Below are 20,020 nucleotides of genomic sequence, written 5' to 3'. Positions count from 1 at the left end.
AGGTGGGGCCTTTGGTTGGTGCATAAGTCATAAGGATGGAACACTCATAAATGGGATTAGTTACTCATAAAAGAGACCCCACAGAGGTCCTTAGCCTCTTCCACCATGTAAGGATACAATGAGAAGGTGAACCGGGAAGAAGATCCTCACCAGAATGCAACAATGCTGGCACTTTGATCTTGGACTCACGGCCTCCAAAGCTGTGAGAAATAAATTTCTATTTATAAGCTACTCATCTATGGGTAAGCTACCCAGTCTATTCTGTTATAGCAGCCCAAATGAACTAAGACAATGTATCTCTCCATTTACTTGGGTTTTCTTCACTATCTTTTTTTTTTTTCACAAGGCAAGTTGTTTGTTTATTCTTTAAAAAATGTTAGATGATACTACAAGTTACTAATGTCTAAGAGGACCTAACCACATTTACATTTTTAAAAATATGGCATCTATCTTGTAGCAACACTAGTTGACCCAACCTGCAGAAACCTATAAAAGTTAAGACGAATTCAGTTGATCTGGAGGTGAAGTTCTGAAAGTGCTTCTGTAGGAAACTTACTGCAGAGAGAAAACTGCAGGTGGTTCCATCAGAGACACGTGCATGTACTTTGAAGCCTTATAATTCTCCCTAATTGCTTGCTGTGATCGATGGGATATATTAAGGCATGCTTTATGCAGCTCGCTCAGGCAAGGCACAATTTCATTTAATGAATAGCCTGTAAATGCAGCAAGGGTTTCTGGCCAGAAGTGGGTGTTCACAGTATAGCTGGCCAGGCAATAAGCTACTGCAGCTATCAATGAAGGAAGATATTTCAAGAATGGGTCAGCTTCAAGAAGACTCAGTTCTGCTACATACTTGGCCAGATTCTCAGTTCTGGCGCACACTCCTTGTCTCCTTAAGTACTGAAGGAGACACGGGTTGGTGGTTGGCACTGTGAGATCAAAAGCCAGGATTTTCAGGAGCAGATGTTCCATTCTTAGCAGTTGGCGTTTTGGGTAAGTATCATCAGTTATGTAGACAAACTTGTCTACTTCAGGTGGATATATTTCTTCATATTGAGAAGCCAGAAGAATCGCTGCTGTGCCTACAACCTGCAATTTCCCTCTCAGAATAGACACGCATGAAAGTAACCTGTCCAGGAAGATGAGAGCCAGGTAGAGAGTCTCTGCTCGAAGCTTATACTCTTCGCCGACCTCAACGAGCCAGTCCACCAGAATCGTTCGCATGCCTTCTGTGATGTCTGGTTGCTTCCTTATGTAGTGTGCTTTGGGCTTGTGTCTTATTTCAGCTTCTCTAAGGTACTGATGAATTTCTTCAACATATTCAGTCACATTTAACACATCTGTACCAAAATCTGATGCATCTGCAGACTGGGAATGGAGAGATGAATCTACCACCATTGGGGAAACTGTGTTAAAATCCGTCAGGAAGTGAAGGTCTGACTTGAGTGTGCTGGTGTCTACCTCATACACATCCTCAAATGCCATCTCCTCTTTCCCTGTACAGCTGTCTCTGTCCCTCTGCTCGGGCTCATCCAGGTAGACAGCAAATCCTTGCTTGGCTGGCACCTGGACCATGCAGTATCTCATCCATGTAGATAGCAAATCCTTGCTTAGCTGGCTCCTGGAGTGAGAGCACTTTCTTTCCAGCTGGAGGGAAGACATTTTCTGATCCAGAAAACACCTGATTGTTGTGATCCCCTGGCCACAGGTCCTCCTGTACTGTCCATTCTCAGTCAGCACTGTTCTCTGTGGGGGATCCTGACCGAGCTGGGGTCTGGTTATCATCTGACAGGCATCAGGACCTCGAGGCACTGGAGCTAGGGCTACTCTGTTCTTGGAGCTGCTGCGATGCAGACCCTCAGTCTCCACAGAATGCAGAGCGGGCCTCACTCTTCTCAGCCTTATATCTTTATATAAGTCTCAAACAATTAGCAAATGCACTCTTCAATATCTTTTTGAGGACCCCTTATAATTTTTCTATTCAGATCTTGAACATATGTTATAAGATTTATTCCGAGGGGCGCCTGGGTGGCTCAGTTGGTTAAGCGACTGCCTTCAGCTCAGGTCATGATCCTGGAGTCCCGGGATCGAGTCCCGCATCAGGCTCCCTGCTCAGAGGGGGGTCTGCTTCTCCCTCTGACCCTCCCCCATCTCATGCTCTCTCTCTCTCTCTCATTCTCTCTATCAAATAAATAAATAAATAAAATCTTAAAAAAAAAAAAGATTTATTCCGAGGTATCTTAGTTTTTTCTTTTTCACTTTTTTTTCTTTCCGCTATTGTAAATGCTACCTTCTTCTTATTATTACACTTTCAGTTTATGCATACGTATGGAAATGCAAATTGATATAAACACTTAAATGCTTATAATAGTTAATCTTCAGATTCTTTGTGGCTTTCTTGTAGATAATCATATCATTTGTGAAAAAAAAATTTATAATCTACCTTTGATTTGAAAATTGATACATGATTTTTGGGGGGAGGAGGAGCAGAGATTATTATTCTTGGTAAAATGACATGACATTTTATCTCCAAATAGGAGCCCTGAAGTTTCAGGGTTGTTTTTGTTTAATTTACAATCAACCTCTTTAATGGAACTTCCCAGCTTTTACAAACCAAAGAATTTACAATTGATTTTTAACTCGATCTGATCATCTCTATTTATCATCAGGAAGGTTTAATTGTTTATACTTCTATCTCTTTGGATTTATATCAACCATCTATTTTGTTTTGCGTGATTAACTTTCATCTTTCTCCATGGATTACTTTTACTGGATTCATCCAGTTTTCTTTCATCCACCTTTTCTATTGGTTTTGAGTTACATAACATATTTCTATTTCAAATGCCTTCTTCCAATCAATGCAAGGTCCCTGGAACATTTTCTTTAATGTCTTGATTTTATCACTGCCTCCTGATTTCAAATTATTGTCAATATTTTAGTTTCATTTTTAAAATTCTCCAACTAGGGGCGCCTGGGTGGCTCAGTCGTTAAGCGTCTGCCTTCGGCCCAGGTCATGATCCCAGAGTCCTGGGATCAAGCCCCACATGGGGCTCCCTGCTCCGCGGGAAGCCTGCTTCTCCCACTCCCACTCCCCCTGCTTGTGTTCCCTCTCTCGCTGTGTCTCTCTCTGTCAAATAAATAAATAAAATCTTAAAAAAAAAAAAAAAAGAATCCTAGATTGAGGGTTGCTTTTCCTCAGCACTTTTTAGATATGTGATTTTAGTCTCATCCAATGTCTATTGGTAGTACTACTATTAATATGAAGTCTGTTGTCAGCCTAACTATATTCCTCTCTAGAAGAAATCTCTTTTTGTCTCTGGACTTCATTTTTGGGTTGTGGGGTTTTCTTGGTTTGTTTGTTTGTTTCACCATAATACATTCTAGTGTGGTTATGTATTTTTATGTTTGTTTGTATATGGGAGTTCATTTGGGTTTGGTGTTAGGCACCCATTATGATTTTTGAATTTGAGGGTTCATATCCCTCTTCAATTCTGAAAACTCCCTAGTCATTATCTCCTGGAATACTGTCTCCCCCTATGTCTTTTATTTTCTCTTTCTGGAATACCTGATTCTATCCCTTCATTCTATCTTCTTTATATCTTAACATCACTTCATAATTTCTTAAAACCATTTTATTTCTCTTTCTATTGTATTCTGGGCAATTTACTCAACTCCATCTTTCAGTTCTCTGGTTCCCATTTTAATTGACATTCATCTGCTATTTATCCCACCCACTGAACTTATTTTTTTACAATTACAGTTTCATATCCAGAAGCTTAATTTGGTTCTTCTTCAAAACTGCTTGGATTTCACAAGCAGCTTGGTCTTTTGTCTGATTTTTAATTCTTTATTTCTTTGATATTTTTTAAATATATGTAATTTGTAGTTTTCTTAAGATTGTTTTTTGGTCTTCAATTTTGGGATGTTAATTCTCCCAGGTATGATGTCTACTAGCTCTCTTTCACAGCAGATTTTTTCTCAAATTCTTCAAAGTGCTCTTACTATGAGCTTATCTTCAGTGAAGCTTGTCCTGCAGTAGTTAGATTTTTTATGAAAGACAGACATATCAGCAAATAGCTTGTGATGACTGCTGTCTAAGAGGGGTATGGGCAAGGTGCTAGAAGACTACAGAGGAGTGAGAAAAAGAAAGGCTTCACAGAAGAAGAATAAGCCTGAGGCAGGAAGATCAGAAAGATGAACAAGATCTGATCTCTGGTTCAGTTGTGATAGATAGGTTTAGGTTTTTGGATGTGATAGAGGAAAACATCTCTGCCATTTATTCAGGCTTCCTCGCTGATTTGTGAAGTTGTGTAAGGTGTCTACACCCATTGCTCAAACTGAATTATGTGTGTTGGAGCAGGGATTCACTGAGATGCCAAACTCACCCAGTTGATGTGAAAGGAAATCCTAAAGGGAGCTTTCAGGTGGCTTCCAAAGAATCTCATCCATGGTTCCTCCTGCCTAGTTGAGTTGCTCTAAACTTTCTTTCTCCAAGACCAAGTATAAAATGTTTGAGTGAGGGAGCCTTCTGCCTAACATTAGACAAACAGCTCATGATCATCATGGAAGCATAACCTTGATATTGGCCTCAGAAGAAGTCTCTCATCACCAATCCTCTAGCCATAGGATCTTATTTCTTTGTTTAGGTTTTTGGGGTGTTTTACTGTTTTGTTTTGTAGGCATAAGAACTACTACTGGGGAAGAGGTGAAAGAGGAAAAAATAAGGAGATAAAAGGTAGAAAAGGCAAAAAAACCTTAATGCAAAAGATCTGACTGATAAGACAGAAAAGCTAGAGCCAAAGCAAAGAGAGTGCTCTAAGCACTCTAAGGAGTGAGGTAGAGCCCATAAATCAGGAAGGTCCTAATGGCCTGTGAGACCACAAGGAGATTTTATCCAACAGACAGTACAGAGCCGTTGAAAGATGTTGAGCCGAAGGATAATAGCAACAGTGCAGATATTGGATAGGGGTAGGGGCAGGCAGAACATGAGTGAATTCAGTCAGAAACTATCATACTAATCCAGACTGGAACTCACACTGGCCTGGACTATGGTGGTGGCAGTAGGTAGAGAGAGAAGTGGATTGCTTCAGAAGAGGTTGAGTGGGAGTTGGAACTCCAAAGTATTTTTTTAGTCTTGTGTCTCATTTCTTCTTTACCAATTAATGATGTCATTCAATGTACCCTCATTCCTGCCTACTCTTTGGTGTCTTGGGGATCTGTTTTTGAGAAGTACTAAATATATTTGTTATAAGTAGAACTTTCTGGTTTCTTATCCATATGACAGGCAGACATGTAGATAGAAATGTACATGAGGAGGTAGTTGTGGTGATGTCAATGGACATTTATTTCAGCAGATTGAATTATCTATCAGCATCTGATCTCTGCAAACTAAGTCAGGCTGTTCTGTCCGTTCTTCTACCTCTAGGAACAATTACACCCAGAGGATTCCTCCAAAGTTTCAGCAAGAAAGACCCGCACTCTCCTAATTTACCTTCCCCCAGGAAATGAGAGGAGAGGAACCTATAGATTTGTGCCAAACATGTCACTTTATTTTTTTTTAAGATTTTATTTATTTGAGAGGAGAGAAAGAGAGAGCACATGAGCAGGGGCGGGGCCAGAGGGAGAGGGAGAACCAGACTCCCCACTGAGCAGGGAGCCCAATGTAGGGCTCAATCCCAGGACCCTGGGATCATGACCTGAGCTGAAGGCAGATGCTTAACCGACTGAGCCACCCAGGCACCCCCGAACAACTCACCTTACTAAAACTGCCTTTCAGAGTGATCTGAAAAGGTCTGGGTACTTTATTCCCTAGAGATTGCTGTGGGCTCCTCCACTTAGGAGGGAAAGATCTAACAAAAGTTTATTTCTAAAATTCAGTTTTAGGGATTATGCAATTTCACCACTAAACTTGTACCTTCCCTTTGAAATGCTTTCACAATGCTTCAAACCCTTACTTTTCATTATTTTGAATGACTAAAAATTCTAAACTTTTGATGAACAAGGTTATTTTTCTTTTTTCCTCACCTTTTAGTTTCCCCTTGACTTATGATAACTCAGAAGAACGTTCTGATTTCTTTTAATTCCCATTAGCAACACTTCCTTCTTTCTGTGAGCTCTGTTAAGATCCCAGGGAAATGGGAATATCTGACTTTTATTTTTTCTTTTATAATGGTACTAATATATCTTCCATATAAGCAAGTAGCCAGAAGTTTTGACCTGATTAAAACATCGAAATGATGGCATCAAGTTTGGTAAACTGAAATAATTTGTTGGATCTTTTAAAGGGAAAAAAAAATCCTTTCTCCAAAGATGATGATCCATTCTTTCCTAAGAAAATCTTTGAGACAGTTGTCACATCACCAACCCCACCTTGGTCACGCAGAAAACCTCACAAAAGCTCCGCTCATGTGGTTTTGTAGCTGTTATTGGAAACAAAAGTTCCAAAACCAGTTGGACACAAAGAGAAGAAAATAAAACTAGCCACTGAGGCCTGAAATGCCAACTTTCACCATATGTAGTCCCACAAAAACCAAAAGGGAAAAATAATCAAAATAAAACACAACAGAGCTAGAATCACAGAATCAGGAGGTAGGATTTGCTAAAGAGTTTCACCCAAACCTATGAAAATGAAAATCACTTTTACACAGCTGTCTCCCAGACCATAAAGGAATGTATTATTATGATTTGCATTGATCTGATTAGTGTATTTACATATTGCATCCTTCCTTCTGCACCACTCCCAGTCAGTGGGGTGTCCAGTACATTAAGAGTAATACAGTTCTGGAGTTAAAATAAAGTAAACACTCCCAAAAGTCTTTTATCTTCCCCTATACAATTAAAACAACTTGCAGAATATAGTACTGCATCAAAATGTGTTGGTTTCATTTACAAAATCATAGATTCTATTTGTTTTTTGTACCCCAAGTTTTAATAGTTTGTATAATAGATTAGTCCTTAAGTATACACATACACACACACACACACACACACACACACAGGTCCTTAATGGTATAAAGGGAAAATTATAAAGCAATTAGCACCCTATTTAGAAACAATCCAAAATTACAGAGTATCGTTGCCTTGCAACCTCAATTAAAGCTGTTAACTCAAAAGATTATGGTAGAAAAAATGAGAAATAGTAGAGCAGACATGTAAATTAAAACATGCTCCTGTGTACAAGATCTAATGAAAATCAGCCCAAGTCTAAAGGAAATCCAGCAGAAGACCTAAAAGGAATCAATTAAGCATGGCTTTTCAACTATCTTTTTGGTGGACTATCATGTAGCTTGTTTGTCTTAGGAAACTCTATCTATACAATACTGGCTTGAGTGTGAGGCAGGCTGGAACCTACAATGTGTGCTGATAGAGAGAAAGAAGTCTTTCCAGCACAGGCAAAGATGGGGAGCTAAGGGAGCTGCAGGGGCAGTGTTATATGACAGAAATTAACAACAGCTACAATGTGTTGACTTAATACCTATTTCACAAATTAGAAGATGGAATCTTAAACAGACCAAGAAATTTGCCAAAAAATCGCAATCTCATAAATGGCAGTCTAGCATATAAACCAGGTCGGTATGACTCCAAAGCCCACATTCTTTCTACTCTACAACACTGTTACTCATCCTGAAGAGTTTAACCATGTATTTGACAAACTCTTCTGTTCTGTTCCCCTCTAACTGTTAGGGGCTGACAACAGGATGGTTCTTAAGGACAAAGACCATTAGGAGCTAGGCAGGAAACTGGTACTCCAACCACCAGCTAGGTTATAGTGGGAGGAATGTGCAGTCCAAGACAGTGAAAGGGGGCAGACTAGGGAGTGTGAGATCAAGGCAGAAGTCTGGTTCTATGTGACAGTTGCAACTTGGTAATGACATAGGTGGCTGGGATCCAACTGAGGTGTCTAAGTTCCAGACTGATTGTCTGTAGACACTTGGCAGTGATGGGAAGAGAGAAAAAGAGGCAGCTAATGGCTGAGCACTTATGAATGAGCAGTGTGGTCATGTGAGGATGGTTTATGTACTGCTATCTTAGTGCAGGAATTGGGAGAGTAAGTGGCTCAATCTATGAAGTAAAATAAAGTATGAAGTAAAATAAAGATGACTCCAAGGCAGAGAAGAGTAAATGTATGTGGCCAACACACAACTTTCACAAACTAAGTACCATATTACATATCATCTCAAAACTTAGTGACCTAAAACAACAATGATGTATTACTTCCCATGACTCTGTGAGTTGACTAGGCTCACAAAGAAACAGGGCAGTTAATCTGCACAACATTGTGTCACTGAGACACTCACTTGACTGGATTCAGTAGGGAGCCCAGTTGAGCCAAGATGGCCTCTCATCTTCCAAGGTCTCTCTCATTACTCAGTAGTAAAGCCCAGTCTTAAGACTACCTCAGTTAGGGTGCCTGGGTGGCTCAATTGGTTGAGCGACTGCCTTCGGCTCAGGTCATGATCCTGGAGTCACAGAATCGAGTCCCGCATCGGGCTCCCTGCTCGACAGGGAGTCTGCTTCTCCCTCTGACCCTCCCTCCTCTCATGCTCTCTCTCTCTTTCTCTCTCTCAAATAAATAAATAAATAAATAAAATCTAAAAAAAAAAAAAAAAAGACTACCTCAGTTAATGGAGCTACATAATTGGCTGAATTTCCTGCCAATCAAGATAAATTCTCCAATTTTCCCTCTTACCTAGTATGCTCATCAACACATCTGCCTGCAGGACATGCCTATCTTTACTCCTGAAGTTTGTTATCATTAAGGGGAGAAACTTTGAGAAGGGACTGGAGGAACTATCTGGTCTGTCACAGCTCCCAAACAGAAAATGTTTCCACAGATGTAACAGCAGGAATCGTGATGACTTCCAGGAGCACATTTGCAACTTCTAACTTCTCCATCAAAACAAAAGTTTAGAGCATTGACATGCACCTTTTATCAGGGGATGGAATAAATATTAGATATTCATTGACTTAGTGTGCTCTTGTGAGTTTAAATGAAAATCTATAGTATGAGTAAATGACTTAAGAGTATAATAAAAAATGTATAGAATAATAAAATATGACTTCTAGTTTTACTTCAGCCATTAATTTACTGTACAAGCTTAAACACATCATTTGGCCTTTCTGATTCTCTTGATTCTTGCTATGGATCGAACGGTCGTGTCCCCCCCCCAGATTTATATGTTGACCCCCCATCATTGTGATGGCATTTGGAAACGGGGCCTTTGGGAGGTAATCAGGATTAGATGAGGTCATGGGGGTGGGACTCTCATGATGGTATTATGGCTTTAGAAGAAGAGGAAGAGAGAGATCTCACCCCCTCCAGCATGTGGGGACATGGCAAGAAGAAAGTTGTCTGCAAACCAGGAAGAGGGTCCTTACCAGAAACTGAATCAGCTGGCACCTTCATCTTCAACTTCTCAGCCTCCAGGACAGTAAGAAATAAATGTCTGCTGTTTAAGGCCCCGAGGCTATGGTATTTTGTTATAGCAGCTCAGGCGGACTAAGACAATCCTCTTCCATAAAATGAGCCATAGGAATGAGAGATCTCTAAAATCCTTTCTAGCTAAAATTATATTCTATTGTTTTATTTCCTCTGTAAAGGAAATAAATATTGCCAAGTAAATATTGCCTGGCCATTGTTAAAGAGGACAGTCAAAGAAAATCAATGTAAAAGTCATCTAAAGAGTAAAAATAATTTCCATCCCAAAGGAAGTACTTGGAAATCATTTCAGAAAACACAGATATTCGGCTTATTAAAACTTCATAGCACATCTGAGTCCATCACTATTCCAGTACTATGACTTAGAAAAAAAAGTCAAGCCTGCCTACTTAGAGAAATCAGAAATCATTCATCCAGAAAACTACACAGAAACGGGGGAATAATCTTTGCATTGATAGTTACTGTTACCTTGCCTTGGCAATCCAGTGTAAAAAATATTTGTTGGAAGAAAAAAATAAAGGAGTACTAAAATGCAGACATTTCATCACTTAACCCATAATTGTCATAACCTGATAATCTTTTAATCTATCTCTCTCTTACACATACATGCACATACATATAAAGCACTTCTCAGCAAAAAGTTGACAAGCCTAAGAATAAAATAAATCTTTTTTCATGATTTCATTAATAAGATGAAAGTCTATTTTTGGTTCTAAAAACTATAAAGACAAAAGTATTTTAATATCCAATTTCCTCTTTAAACAATAATATCCCCATAAGAATACGTTAAAAATCAAAATGCACGTTCAAGTCTAGGTCAGTGACTTATGAGTTAATTCAGAAGTAGTTATTTTCGACTCTGAAGCCCTTTGTGACTCCCAAATTGTAGTATGGAATTAGAAAGAAAGGATCCAGTGATGACTGAATTTTTTCTCTTTTTGTCATTTTAATGTAGAGATAATGTTTCTGGTATCAAAAAAAAAATCAGATTTCCAAATTACCACATCAGCAGCAAATCCCACAGAGATCATAAAAAAATAGACTTTTTCTAAGTCTCTCCAAATTTATCCCCATGGTGTCGATATAATATGGTGTCTTAAGGGTATATTACACCATAAAACACACAAATAAAATTAATTGATTTATCAACATAGAAAGAGCAAGTATTTACATATCAAGGGAGATTGGCAGTTAAAGACTCATAAATCATAAGACAAAGAGGAACCCTGAAAGCCAGCTTTTCAATCCCCTTCCCCCCACCTTGGCAGAGGCATGTCCTTCAGTGATTTTCCACTTGGCTATAAAGTAATTAGCAAGCCTAGCCTGCTCAAATTAAACAATTGTAAGAAAAATAGCATTGGAATAATTAGGACAATTACCACCCTTATCATCTGATTGCGTATATACACAGTACATAACACAGTGATTTACCTAAACCACCCCAGACTGATTTATGTGGGGGTTTTCAAGTAGATAATGAACAAAGAAAATAATTCAGATAAAAGTCTACCATTCCTTCACCAAATATTTGTGCCAGACATTTAGCAAGAACTAGAAGCACAGTAATGAACAAATAAGACACGGACTCTGCCCTTCATGGAGTTTTGAGAGGGAGAAAGGAAGAGAAAACTAAATTTAATTTTAACATTAATTTAAAGAGAATATGTGAAACTTTATTATGGTTACTTATTGATTTGCCCCATATTGTGAGCTCCTCAAAGACATGAATAAAAATCTTTCCATATCTTTCATGGACTATGAAAAAATAGAGTTGGTGCTCAATGTATCTTTATATATATATATATATATATATGGACAAACTGGTCTAAGTTTAAGGAACACTCTTCTTTACATTTTTCATTTCTAATATGATACACAATCTTCATAGGTAAAGGAGGTAAAAAGTCTTGAATATTTTTTTGTAATCTGCCTTGAAATATATCCAAATATAGCTAATCCATTTGTTTGCCATGGATATGCACAGGGGAACACCCAGTGCAGTGCTATGAACTTAACCAACACTCACAAATGTCAGATGAATAAACTGAAGTATGAATCAACAAAGCAATAGGTAAACATGGGCATGGAATTCCAAAGTATCCATTTCACAACTTTGGTAGCATTAAGAAGAACTTCAGGAAACATGGATCATTAATTAGACTTTGGCCCTCATCTGGCCATCAGTGTATTGGCAAGCTCACTCTCTGTGTAGTGTGTATCTGTAAGATACAGGTTTATGTATAATATATTGCATCAATGGTATATATAGTCTCTTGTGAAATTCCTAATTCATAGTCCTTCTTTCTGCTCCACTTGTGATAATTGGTTCTTCACATTATAATTCAAAAGACTTCTATGATCTTATCAACCAATCTGTTAAACCACAACTCACCTCCTTTAGGTCTTTGCTTCTTAATCAGGCTTACCCTAACGACTTCATTTAAAATTATACCTCCTCCAGTGCAGCAAACTCTCTCTCCCTTACCTTGCTCTATTTTTCTTCAAAGGCCTTATCATCGTCTCTTGACCTATAACCTCTCATTTAGTATGCAGCTCCCATGTAAGAGAGGGATTTCATCTTTGCTATTCATTGCTGTATTCTCAGCACCTAGAACAGTGCTTTTGGCACATAGCAGGTTTTCAAGAATTATTTGCTGACTGAATGATTGCCTGACCCCAAAAAAACAAAGTCTCCAATTTACTCCAAGGTCATTATAGGGCTGGCTGTCATACCAATTGTGACAGTTCAATCGGTATTCAGTAAATTTGAGTGACTCTAGCCTTAATTTTTCTTTTGCAGACCAGAAATATGGAACTACTTTGTCTCCCAAAGACACCAGCCTACCTCCCTCCTTTCTATCTTTCCTCCTGTTTTCCTTCTTCCAGGAGTATCCTTTTATCACCCAAACCCTACTCTCCCTAGATAATTCCTGCTAATTCTTTAAGATACTGTGTGCCCAGGATCTCCTTATCTGAATATCCATGACATGGTCCTTAGGCATCACAGCCCTAAATCCTAAGGTATCATTGCATTTTGCATTGAAATTATTCATTACTTGTCTCTCTCTTCAACCAAACTGTAATCTCTTATAGGAAATAGATTGTCTTATTCCTTTCTGCATGAATTCAACACAATAGGAGCTGAGTGAATAACAGAAATGAACTTAGTTCAGTGCTCTTAGGAGTCAACATCAAGTGATTCCAATAGAAGCAGGTGGTTTAGAGGGAAATGCAGGAAGTCCAAAGACCCGGATTCTAGTACTATCTCTGAACACTGTTTTTAAATCTGTAGAAGAGGATTAAACCAGTGCTAAGGCCACTTTCAAAACCGTAAGACTGTATTACATGTAACCTAATGAAAAGTAGTTATTAAAATGTCAGGTTTTCATGCTCCATCTGCTGGTTAAATTGTAGAAAAACCTTGAGGTCATTTTGAAATTGAAAAGTGGAGTTAGAAATATTTGTGACCAACAAGGAAAATATTTTTTGTAAATTGTCTGTACTATTTATAAAAGACTAATAACCTAGAAATCAAAGAGTTGAGAAAGAAAAATAAACATTGACAATTGCATGATGATAGTGAAAAAAAACAAATACCCTGCTACTTCTGGCTAACATACATACCGTGGATCCCAGCCTCCAGGGAGCCCCACCTGCTTATACTCACCCTCTTGTGTAATCACCCCACCAACACTGTACCAGGGCTGGTCTCTATGAACAACGGCATCCAGCAGAAGTGACGGCATGTCACTTTCCAGACTAAGGTATAAAAACTGAGGTTTTCATCTTAGGTATGCTCCCTCTCTCTCTCACTCTCCCTCTCCCCCCACTCCCTTTTCTCTTTATCTCTCCCTCTTTTGGACCACTTTCTTTGATGGAGTTACCCAGCTATCATGACATGAGGACACTCAGGCAGCCCATGGAGAGGCCAATGAAGTAAAGCATCCAAATACTTTTTAAAAAGAAGTAAAATTATCTTTGTTTGCAGATAATATGATCTTATATAGAAAAAAATCCTAAAGATTCCAATAAAAACCTGTTAGAACTAATCAATGAATTCAAAGATGCAGGATACAAAATCAACATACAGAAATTAGTTGCATTTCTATATACTATAACAAAATATCTAAAAAAGAAAGAAAACAGTCCCATTCACAGTAGTATCAAAAGCAATAAAATACTGAGGAATAAATGTAGACAAGGAAGTGAAAGAGCTATTCACATTGAAAACTACAAGATGTTGGTGAAAGAAATAGAAGAAGACACAAGTAAATGGAAAGATAGCCATGCTCATGGATTGGCATAATTAATATTGTTAAAATGTCCATATGACCCAAAGCCACCTTTGATTCAATGCAATCCCTATCAAAATCCCAATGGTATTTCTCACAGAAATAGAAAAAACAATCCTGAAAGTCATATGAAATGACAGAAGATCCTGAATAGCCAAAGGAATCCTAAGAAAGAAGAACAAAGCAGGAGGCGTTACACTTTTTGATTTCAAACTATACTACAAACCTATAATAATCAAAACAGTATGGTACAGCATAAAAATAGACATATAGACCAATGGAACTGAATTGAGAACACAGAAATAAACCTATGCCTGTATGATCAGTTAGTTTACAATAAAGGAGTCAAGAATATACAATGGGGAAAGGGTAGTCTCTTCAAAAAATGGTGCTGAGAAAACTGAATATCATGCAGAAGAATGAAATTAGACCCTGATCTTATACCATTCACAAGAATTAACTTGAAATGAATTAAAGACTTAAACATAAGACCTAAAACCTTAAAACTTTCAGAAGAAAACATAAGGATAAAGCTCCTTGACATTGGTCTTGGCAACAGTTTCTCGGATATAACATCAAAAGCATAACCTACAAAAGCAAAAATAAAAAATGAACAAGTAGGACCACATCAAACTAAGCTGCCACACACAGCAGAAAAAAGTGAAAAGGCAACCTATGAAGTGTGAGAAAATATTTGCAAGTCATATATCTGATAAGGGGTTAACATCCAAAACACATAAGAAACTCGTACAAGTCAATAGCAAAACAAACAAACAAAACAACAATCAATTCGATTAAAAATTGGGCAGAGGATCTGAACAGACATTTTTCCAAAGAAGGCATCCAAATGGCCAACACATACATGAAAAAATGTGCAATATCACTAATCGTCAGAGAAATGCAAATCAAAACCATGATGAAACATCACCTCACACCTGTTAGAATGGCTAGAATAAAAAAGACAGGAAATAAGTGCTGATGAGGATGTGGAGAAAAGAGAGCCCTTGTGCACTGTTGATGGGAATGTAAACCGGTACGGCCACTATGAAAAAGAGAATTAAAAATAGAATTACTATATGATCTAGCAATCCCACTTCTGTGTATATATCCAAAGGAGGATATATATGAAATGAGGATCTTGAAGAAATGTCTGTACCTCCATGTTCACTACAACATTATTCACAATAGCTAAAACATGGAAATGACCCGTGTCCTTCTGTGAATGAATGGATAAAAAAATTGTGGTTTACATATACAATGAAATATTATTCAGCCATGAAAAAGAAGGAAGGGCTGCCATTTGCAACAACATGGGTTGACCTTGAGAGAGTTATGCTAAGTGAAATAAGTCAAAGAGAGAAAGACAAGTACTGCCTGATATCACTTATATGTGAATTCTGAAAAAGCGGAACTCAGAGTAGTATGGTGGTTGCCAATGATTAGGAGACAGGGGAAGTTGGGAGATGTTGGTCAAACGGTACAAACTTCCAGCTATAAAATTAGTAAATTCTGGGGATCAAATCCATAGCATGGTGATTATAGTTAACAATATTGTACTATGTACTTGAAAGTTACTAAGTTACTTGAAAGTTACTAAGAGATTAGAGCTTAAAAGTTCTCACCACAGAGGTGCCTGGGTAGCTCAGTTGGTTGGTTAAGAGTCTGCCTTTGAACCAGGTCCTGGGATCAAGCCCCAAGACCGGCTCCCTGTTCAGCAGGGAGTCTGCTTCTCCCTCTCCCTCTGCCCCTCCCTCCCCACTCGTTCTCTCTCTCAAATAAATAAATAAAAATCTTTTTAAAAAAAATTTTTTTAAGTTCTCATTACAAAAAAGGAATGGTAATTATATGAAGTGATGGAAATGTTAGCTAACCCACTATGGTCATCATTTTGCAATATATGAGTGTATCAAATCATCACATTGTACACCTTAAACTTATACAATGTTATATGTCAATTATATCTCAATAAAGCTGGAATAAAATAAAATAAAATAGAATTTTAGTTTCTGGCCACCAGGAGCCAGGGGGGCTTGGAAGCTGATCCTCCCCTCATTGAATCTTCAGAGAGACTGACAGCAGGTCAAGCTGTTAGCTTGACCTCATGAGAAACGCTGAGCCAGAACCACCCCGCTCAGCCATGCCCAATTATTTCCCCCCAAGAAACTGTGAAAAAAGATTGGTTTGTTTTTAAGCTGTTAGATTGTGGAGTTATTTGCTACACAGCAATAGATAACCAATATACACCCATGCATCTGAGACTCATTCAAATCTGTATCGAACACTTACATGTTCAATGAATGTGGCTTGACCTTTTAACATGAAATCGTACATACCCATCTTTCTCAGAAATGTTACTCTTTCTTCACACGTGCATTATGTTTTCAGATACACAGGTTTCACTAGAATAAGAACTCAGAAGTAGAGAGATGTAGAGACCATGGGATATATTCTGGAGACTTTTTACTAATATCAATATCCAAGAGAAGATTATAGGCCTTAAAAAACATAGTTTGTCATTATTTTGTAGTATGTAAGTAATATGTATAAACCTCAGTGAAAGTCACAGTGAACTGTAATTATGTGTTTTTTTAACTCCAGTTTAGCAATAATACATCAATTCTGTATTCACTTTTTCAAGTCTACCATCTTACCAAAGAATAAATATCCACAGACTCTTATTTCTCATTTTCTTTATTGCCATTAACAAACTTGCCTACTGATGCTATGTAGGTGAATGAGAAGCCAAAGTGAAAAGAGATACATAGAGGTGATTAAGGCGATGACACAAGGTAAAGGTATTGTGTTATCTAGAAACTTTTGATAAAATTTTCTAGTGAGATTTGGATTTAATGTTTAAAACCTCAAAACCTTAGAGATAAAAATAAATTCAAGTTGGCTTAATTAAAGTTTAAGAAGCATATAATAGATACAGATTCCCAATCTAGTTGATGACTTTTAATGAATTAAAATGGAGATAGACCAGAAAAGCAAACAAAACCTCTTAGCCATGTTCAAAAATCATAGAGAATCATGAAAATGAATTTTTTCTGAGGCAGGGAAAAGGGAGGCAAATGATTATTCAAATATCTAACTCTCCATTAAAACGTTTGGCAGCACCTTTGACATATTGCAAAATTTGACTAGACCATTATGCAAAGAAATATTTCTTCAAGGGTGACCATCTGTTGCAAAGAAGAGAAAAAAGCAAGGATGAAGACATAGCTGTCAGGAGAACTTTGAGAAGTTCTCTTTAACATTCTTAAAGGGTCTTGATATCCTCTCGTTCTAGAAGTCTAAACTGCATGCCTGCTTCCCCACCTGGTGAAGTGGCCCATCCTAGTGTGCTTACTATAAGACTAAGTAAATCAAAGGTCAATTTTCAGACTTGCATACTCCATTGGGCTCAGGCTTTTTTTTAATTATTCTTTTTTTTAGGGGGGCAGTGAGGGACAGAGGGAGAAGGAGAGAGAGAATCCCAAGCAGGCTCCATGCCCAGCACAGAGACCAATGGGGGGGCTCCATCTCACAACCCTCATATCATGACCTGAGCCAAAATCAAGAGTCAGATGCTTAAACCAACTGAGCTATCCAGACGCCCCAGTGGGCTCAGGCTTTAAACCTGACTGAATTTTATTTCGACAGGCCTAATAAACTTGGAGAGTTATACTATCCCCTCTCATAAACTTCAAAAAATGAAAGTTTGCCCTTCCAGCCTTGGCCTTTATTTCTAGACCGTGTATGCAGTAATGGAAGCAGAACAATAGACTCAATGCTGTGATAAGTTTCCCTCGTTTTAATTTGGGAGAATAGACTACCTATAATTGTCTTGCCTATTATAAGCCACTTATACTGATCTATAGCTCATTACTTTTTTAAAGATATAATTCCAATGACCTTGGTAATAGGGAATGGGGGTAGAGGTGCCATAAATAGAATTTAAAAAGCTAAGCTCCAAGGAGATATTAGGGCAAGGCCACGTCTTGTCCCCTGTGACATCACCCTGAGATGACTTTCTGCCTGCAGACCCACAATTAGAACACCATTCAAGTATACAGAATCAGACCCCCTATTTATGAATGAATCACATTTGTTTCTTCTACTATAGAATCAGAATCAAAGAGGCATATCTGCCAGAAATACCACATAAATGAATATTTGACAAATAGCAGGAGAGCAAATAATGGGTTATCCATAATTGTCTGCAAATGCCTCAAAGAAAAATGAAACCTCAAAATATCCAACCTAGCACTTATCTACTACATGTTTATGCTAAGATTATCACCACCTAAAAATACCCAAAGATCAAATGTTCAGCTCCTCGCAGTACTTAGCACATTTTCTTGTGCATAATAGATGCTCAATAAATATTTGTGGGAGAGGGAAGGAGGAAGGAAAGAGTAAGTTGTCAGGGAGACACAATGCAGCTAACAATTTCACAATAAAACTACTAAGGCAGATTACTCCTTTAAGCTATTCAATCTGACTTGATAAAGATTTATTTACCCCGTTCTCTGGGCTCTGCAGAGCTCAATAACATGTGAATTTACTCAGGTCTGAAATATACTGTCCCAAAACATACCACTCTTCAAAGTGAAGAATTCTTCATCCCCTTCTGTGGTGGGAGATATGGTAAAGACGGAAGAATAGAAAGATAAGGCAAAGCTAGTTTCCTGACAAAGAAATCCAAAGCCCTCTCTGTCCTCTCACTTCCAAAGCCTTCCAACTTTAGGCTAATGCTAAAAGCAAAAGAGAGGGAAAGCAGATGAGCGAGCTTGGTCATTTTTGGCACTTGTCAAAAAAACTAAATATTTTCCCCAAATGTTTTACATTCAATAATGCCCAACCACAATGTGCCTTAATGTTTCAAACCCATGTGTATTCCAAGGGAAATATAATCCATGTGTCTCTGATTTGCTTACACTTAAATCATTATAAAATATTAAATTTTTTAAAAGGATGTCCAAGATATCTTTTGGGCCATCCTCATGATCCTCCTTCAGGATTCTTCTTCAGAATGTGGAATTTTGAAGAGCCAATGAAGACAAAGCCCTGGATAATTAATTAGACTGGCTTACTCAGGACTTAAAATCTGCGCATAGATTTTTGTCTCTCTGTGCAGAACAGCATGAATTTGTTCAATCATTAAGAATGAAAGAATGACTAGAATTCTTAGAGTAAATTTGCTAAATTGGCCTATTTCCTTAGAATACCCTTTCAATCTTTATAATTAGGCCTAGCTAACTTGGACTCTTCTTCAAACTACTCAGATAAGATACCTAAAATATAGCATGTAGCATAAAACTTTCTTGAGAATATGTTGGAGAGTGTAAAAGATGGATGAGCAGCCCAGGCACTGCTGAAAGAATTAAGTTCATTATTTCCTCAGATAATGTCCTCCAAGATGATAAAAGAGAAACACTATATGATTGCTTACCCATCATAATGATGTGGCGAACTAAGGTTCTAAAGCATAAAGAATGGGAGAAGCTGACTGTAGAAGCGAAATCAGTTAGGTTTTAGGTGTGGACTTGGGGCTTCTAACCCAGGACAGCCCCAGCTAATGAGAAATGGATATAGCCCATATTCTGCCATTCCCCAGCTCCTTTACTGTAGGCTCTCTCCACGGTAGTGATGGACTTTAGCAAAGGGAGAAGAGGAGAGGTTCACAGTGAGTCTGCATCTTTAAAATAAATATTTATAAAAATACTTATGCTGGGGTGCCTGGTGGCTAGTTGGTTAAGCAACCAACTCTTGATTTCTGCTCAGGTCATAATCTCAGGGTCCTGAGATGGAGCTCTGGGAGGGGCTCCACACTCAGTGCAGAGTCGGCTTGAGATTCTCTCCCCTCTTTCTCCCTGCCCCTTTGCTCCTCCCCTGCTCACACACATGCGTGCTCTCTCTCTCTAATAAATAAAATCTTCAAAAAAAACTAAATACTGTACTTAAATACCATAAATAATAAGTTTCAAAGAAAAATTTTTTATTCCTTGTTTGAAATGTAGAATAACAAAGCAATAAAGCAAAACCCTGTTGACTGTATCTATAATTGAAGAAGCAAACAAAAATAAAGACCTTAAAAGCTATTTTACTTAAAAGCACCCAGAAAGGAGGCTAGCTCCCCCAAAGTGAGAGTAGACAAAGTGATTCTGATATTTGAGAAGGAAGCACAGGAAGGAAAAAAAAAAGATGTGTTTAATCAGTTCTCCTGTGTTCTGGTCTGTCATTACACCCTGCCAACGAACCATAAATGTCGTCCATCAGTTTAATCCCAGGTGGCGGCAGTTTCACC

At 38.1% G+C, this 20,020-nt stretch overlaps 1 protein-coding gene across 1 annotated transcript; it reads right to left on the bottom strand.

Annotated features, from left to right (window-relative positions):
- Positions 1–552: 552 nt before the first annotated feature.
- LOC102746125 (cyclin-A1) lies at positions 553–13,185 on the bottom strand. The gene is given in 4 exon segments (XM_081813127.1): positions 553–1,576; positions 1,623–1,674; positions 1,677–1,919; positions 13,107–13,185. Coding segments are annotated over 4 exon segments (1,398 nt in total).
- Positions 13,186–20,020: the final 6,835 nt, after the last annotated feature.

Source organism: Leptonychotes weddellii, chromosome 2 (assembly GCF_054177405.1).
Source record: "Leptonychotes weddellii isolate Sample4059 chromosome 2, ASM5417740v2, whole genome shotgun sequence".
Lineage (NCBI taxonomy): Eukaryota > Metazoa > Chordata > Mammalia > Carnivora > Phocidae > Leptonychotes > Leptonychotes weddellii.
This window is presented reverse-complemented; position numbering and strand designations above follow the sequence as displayed.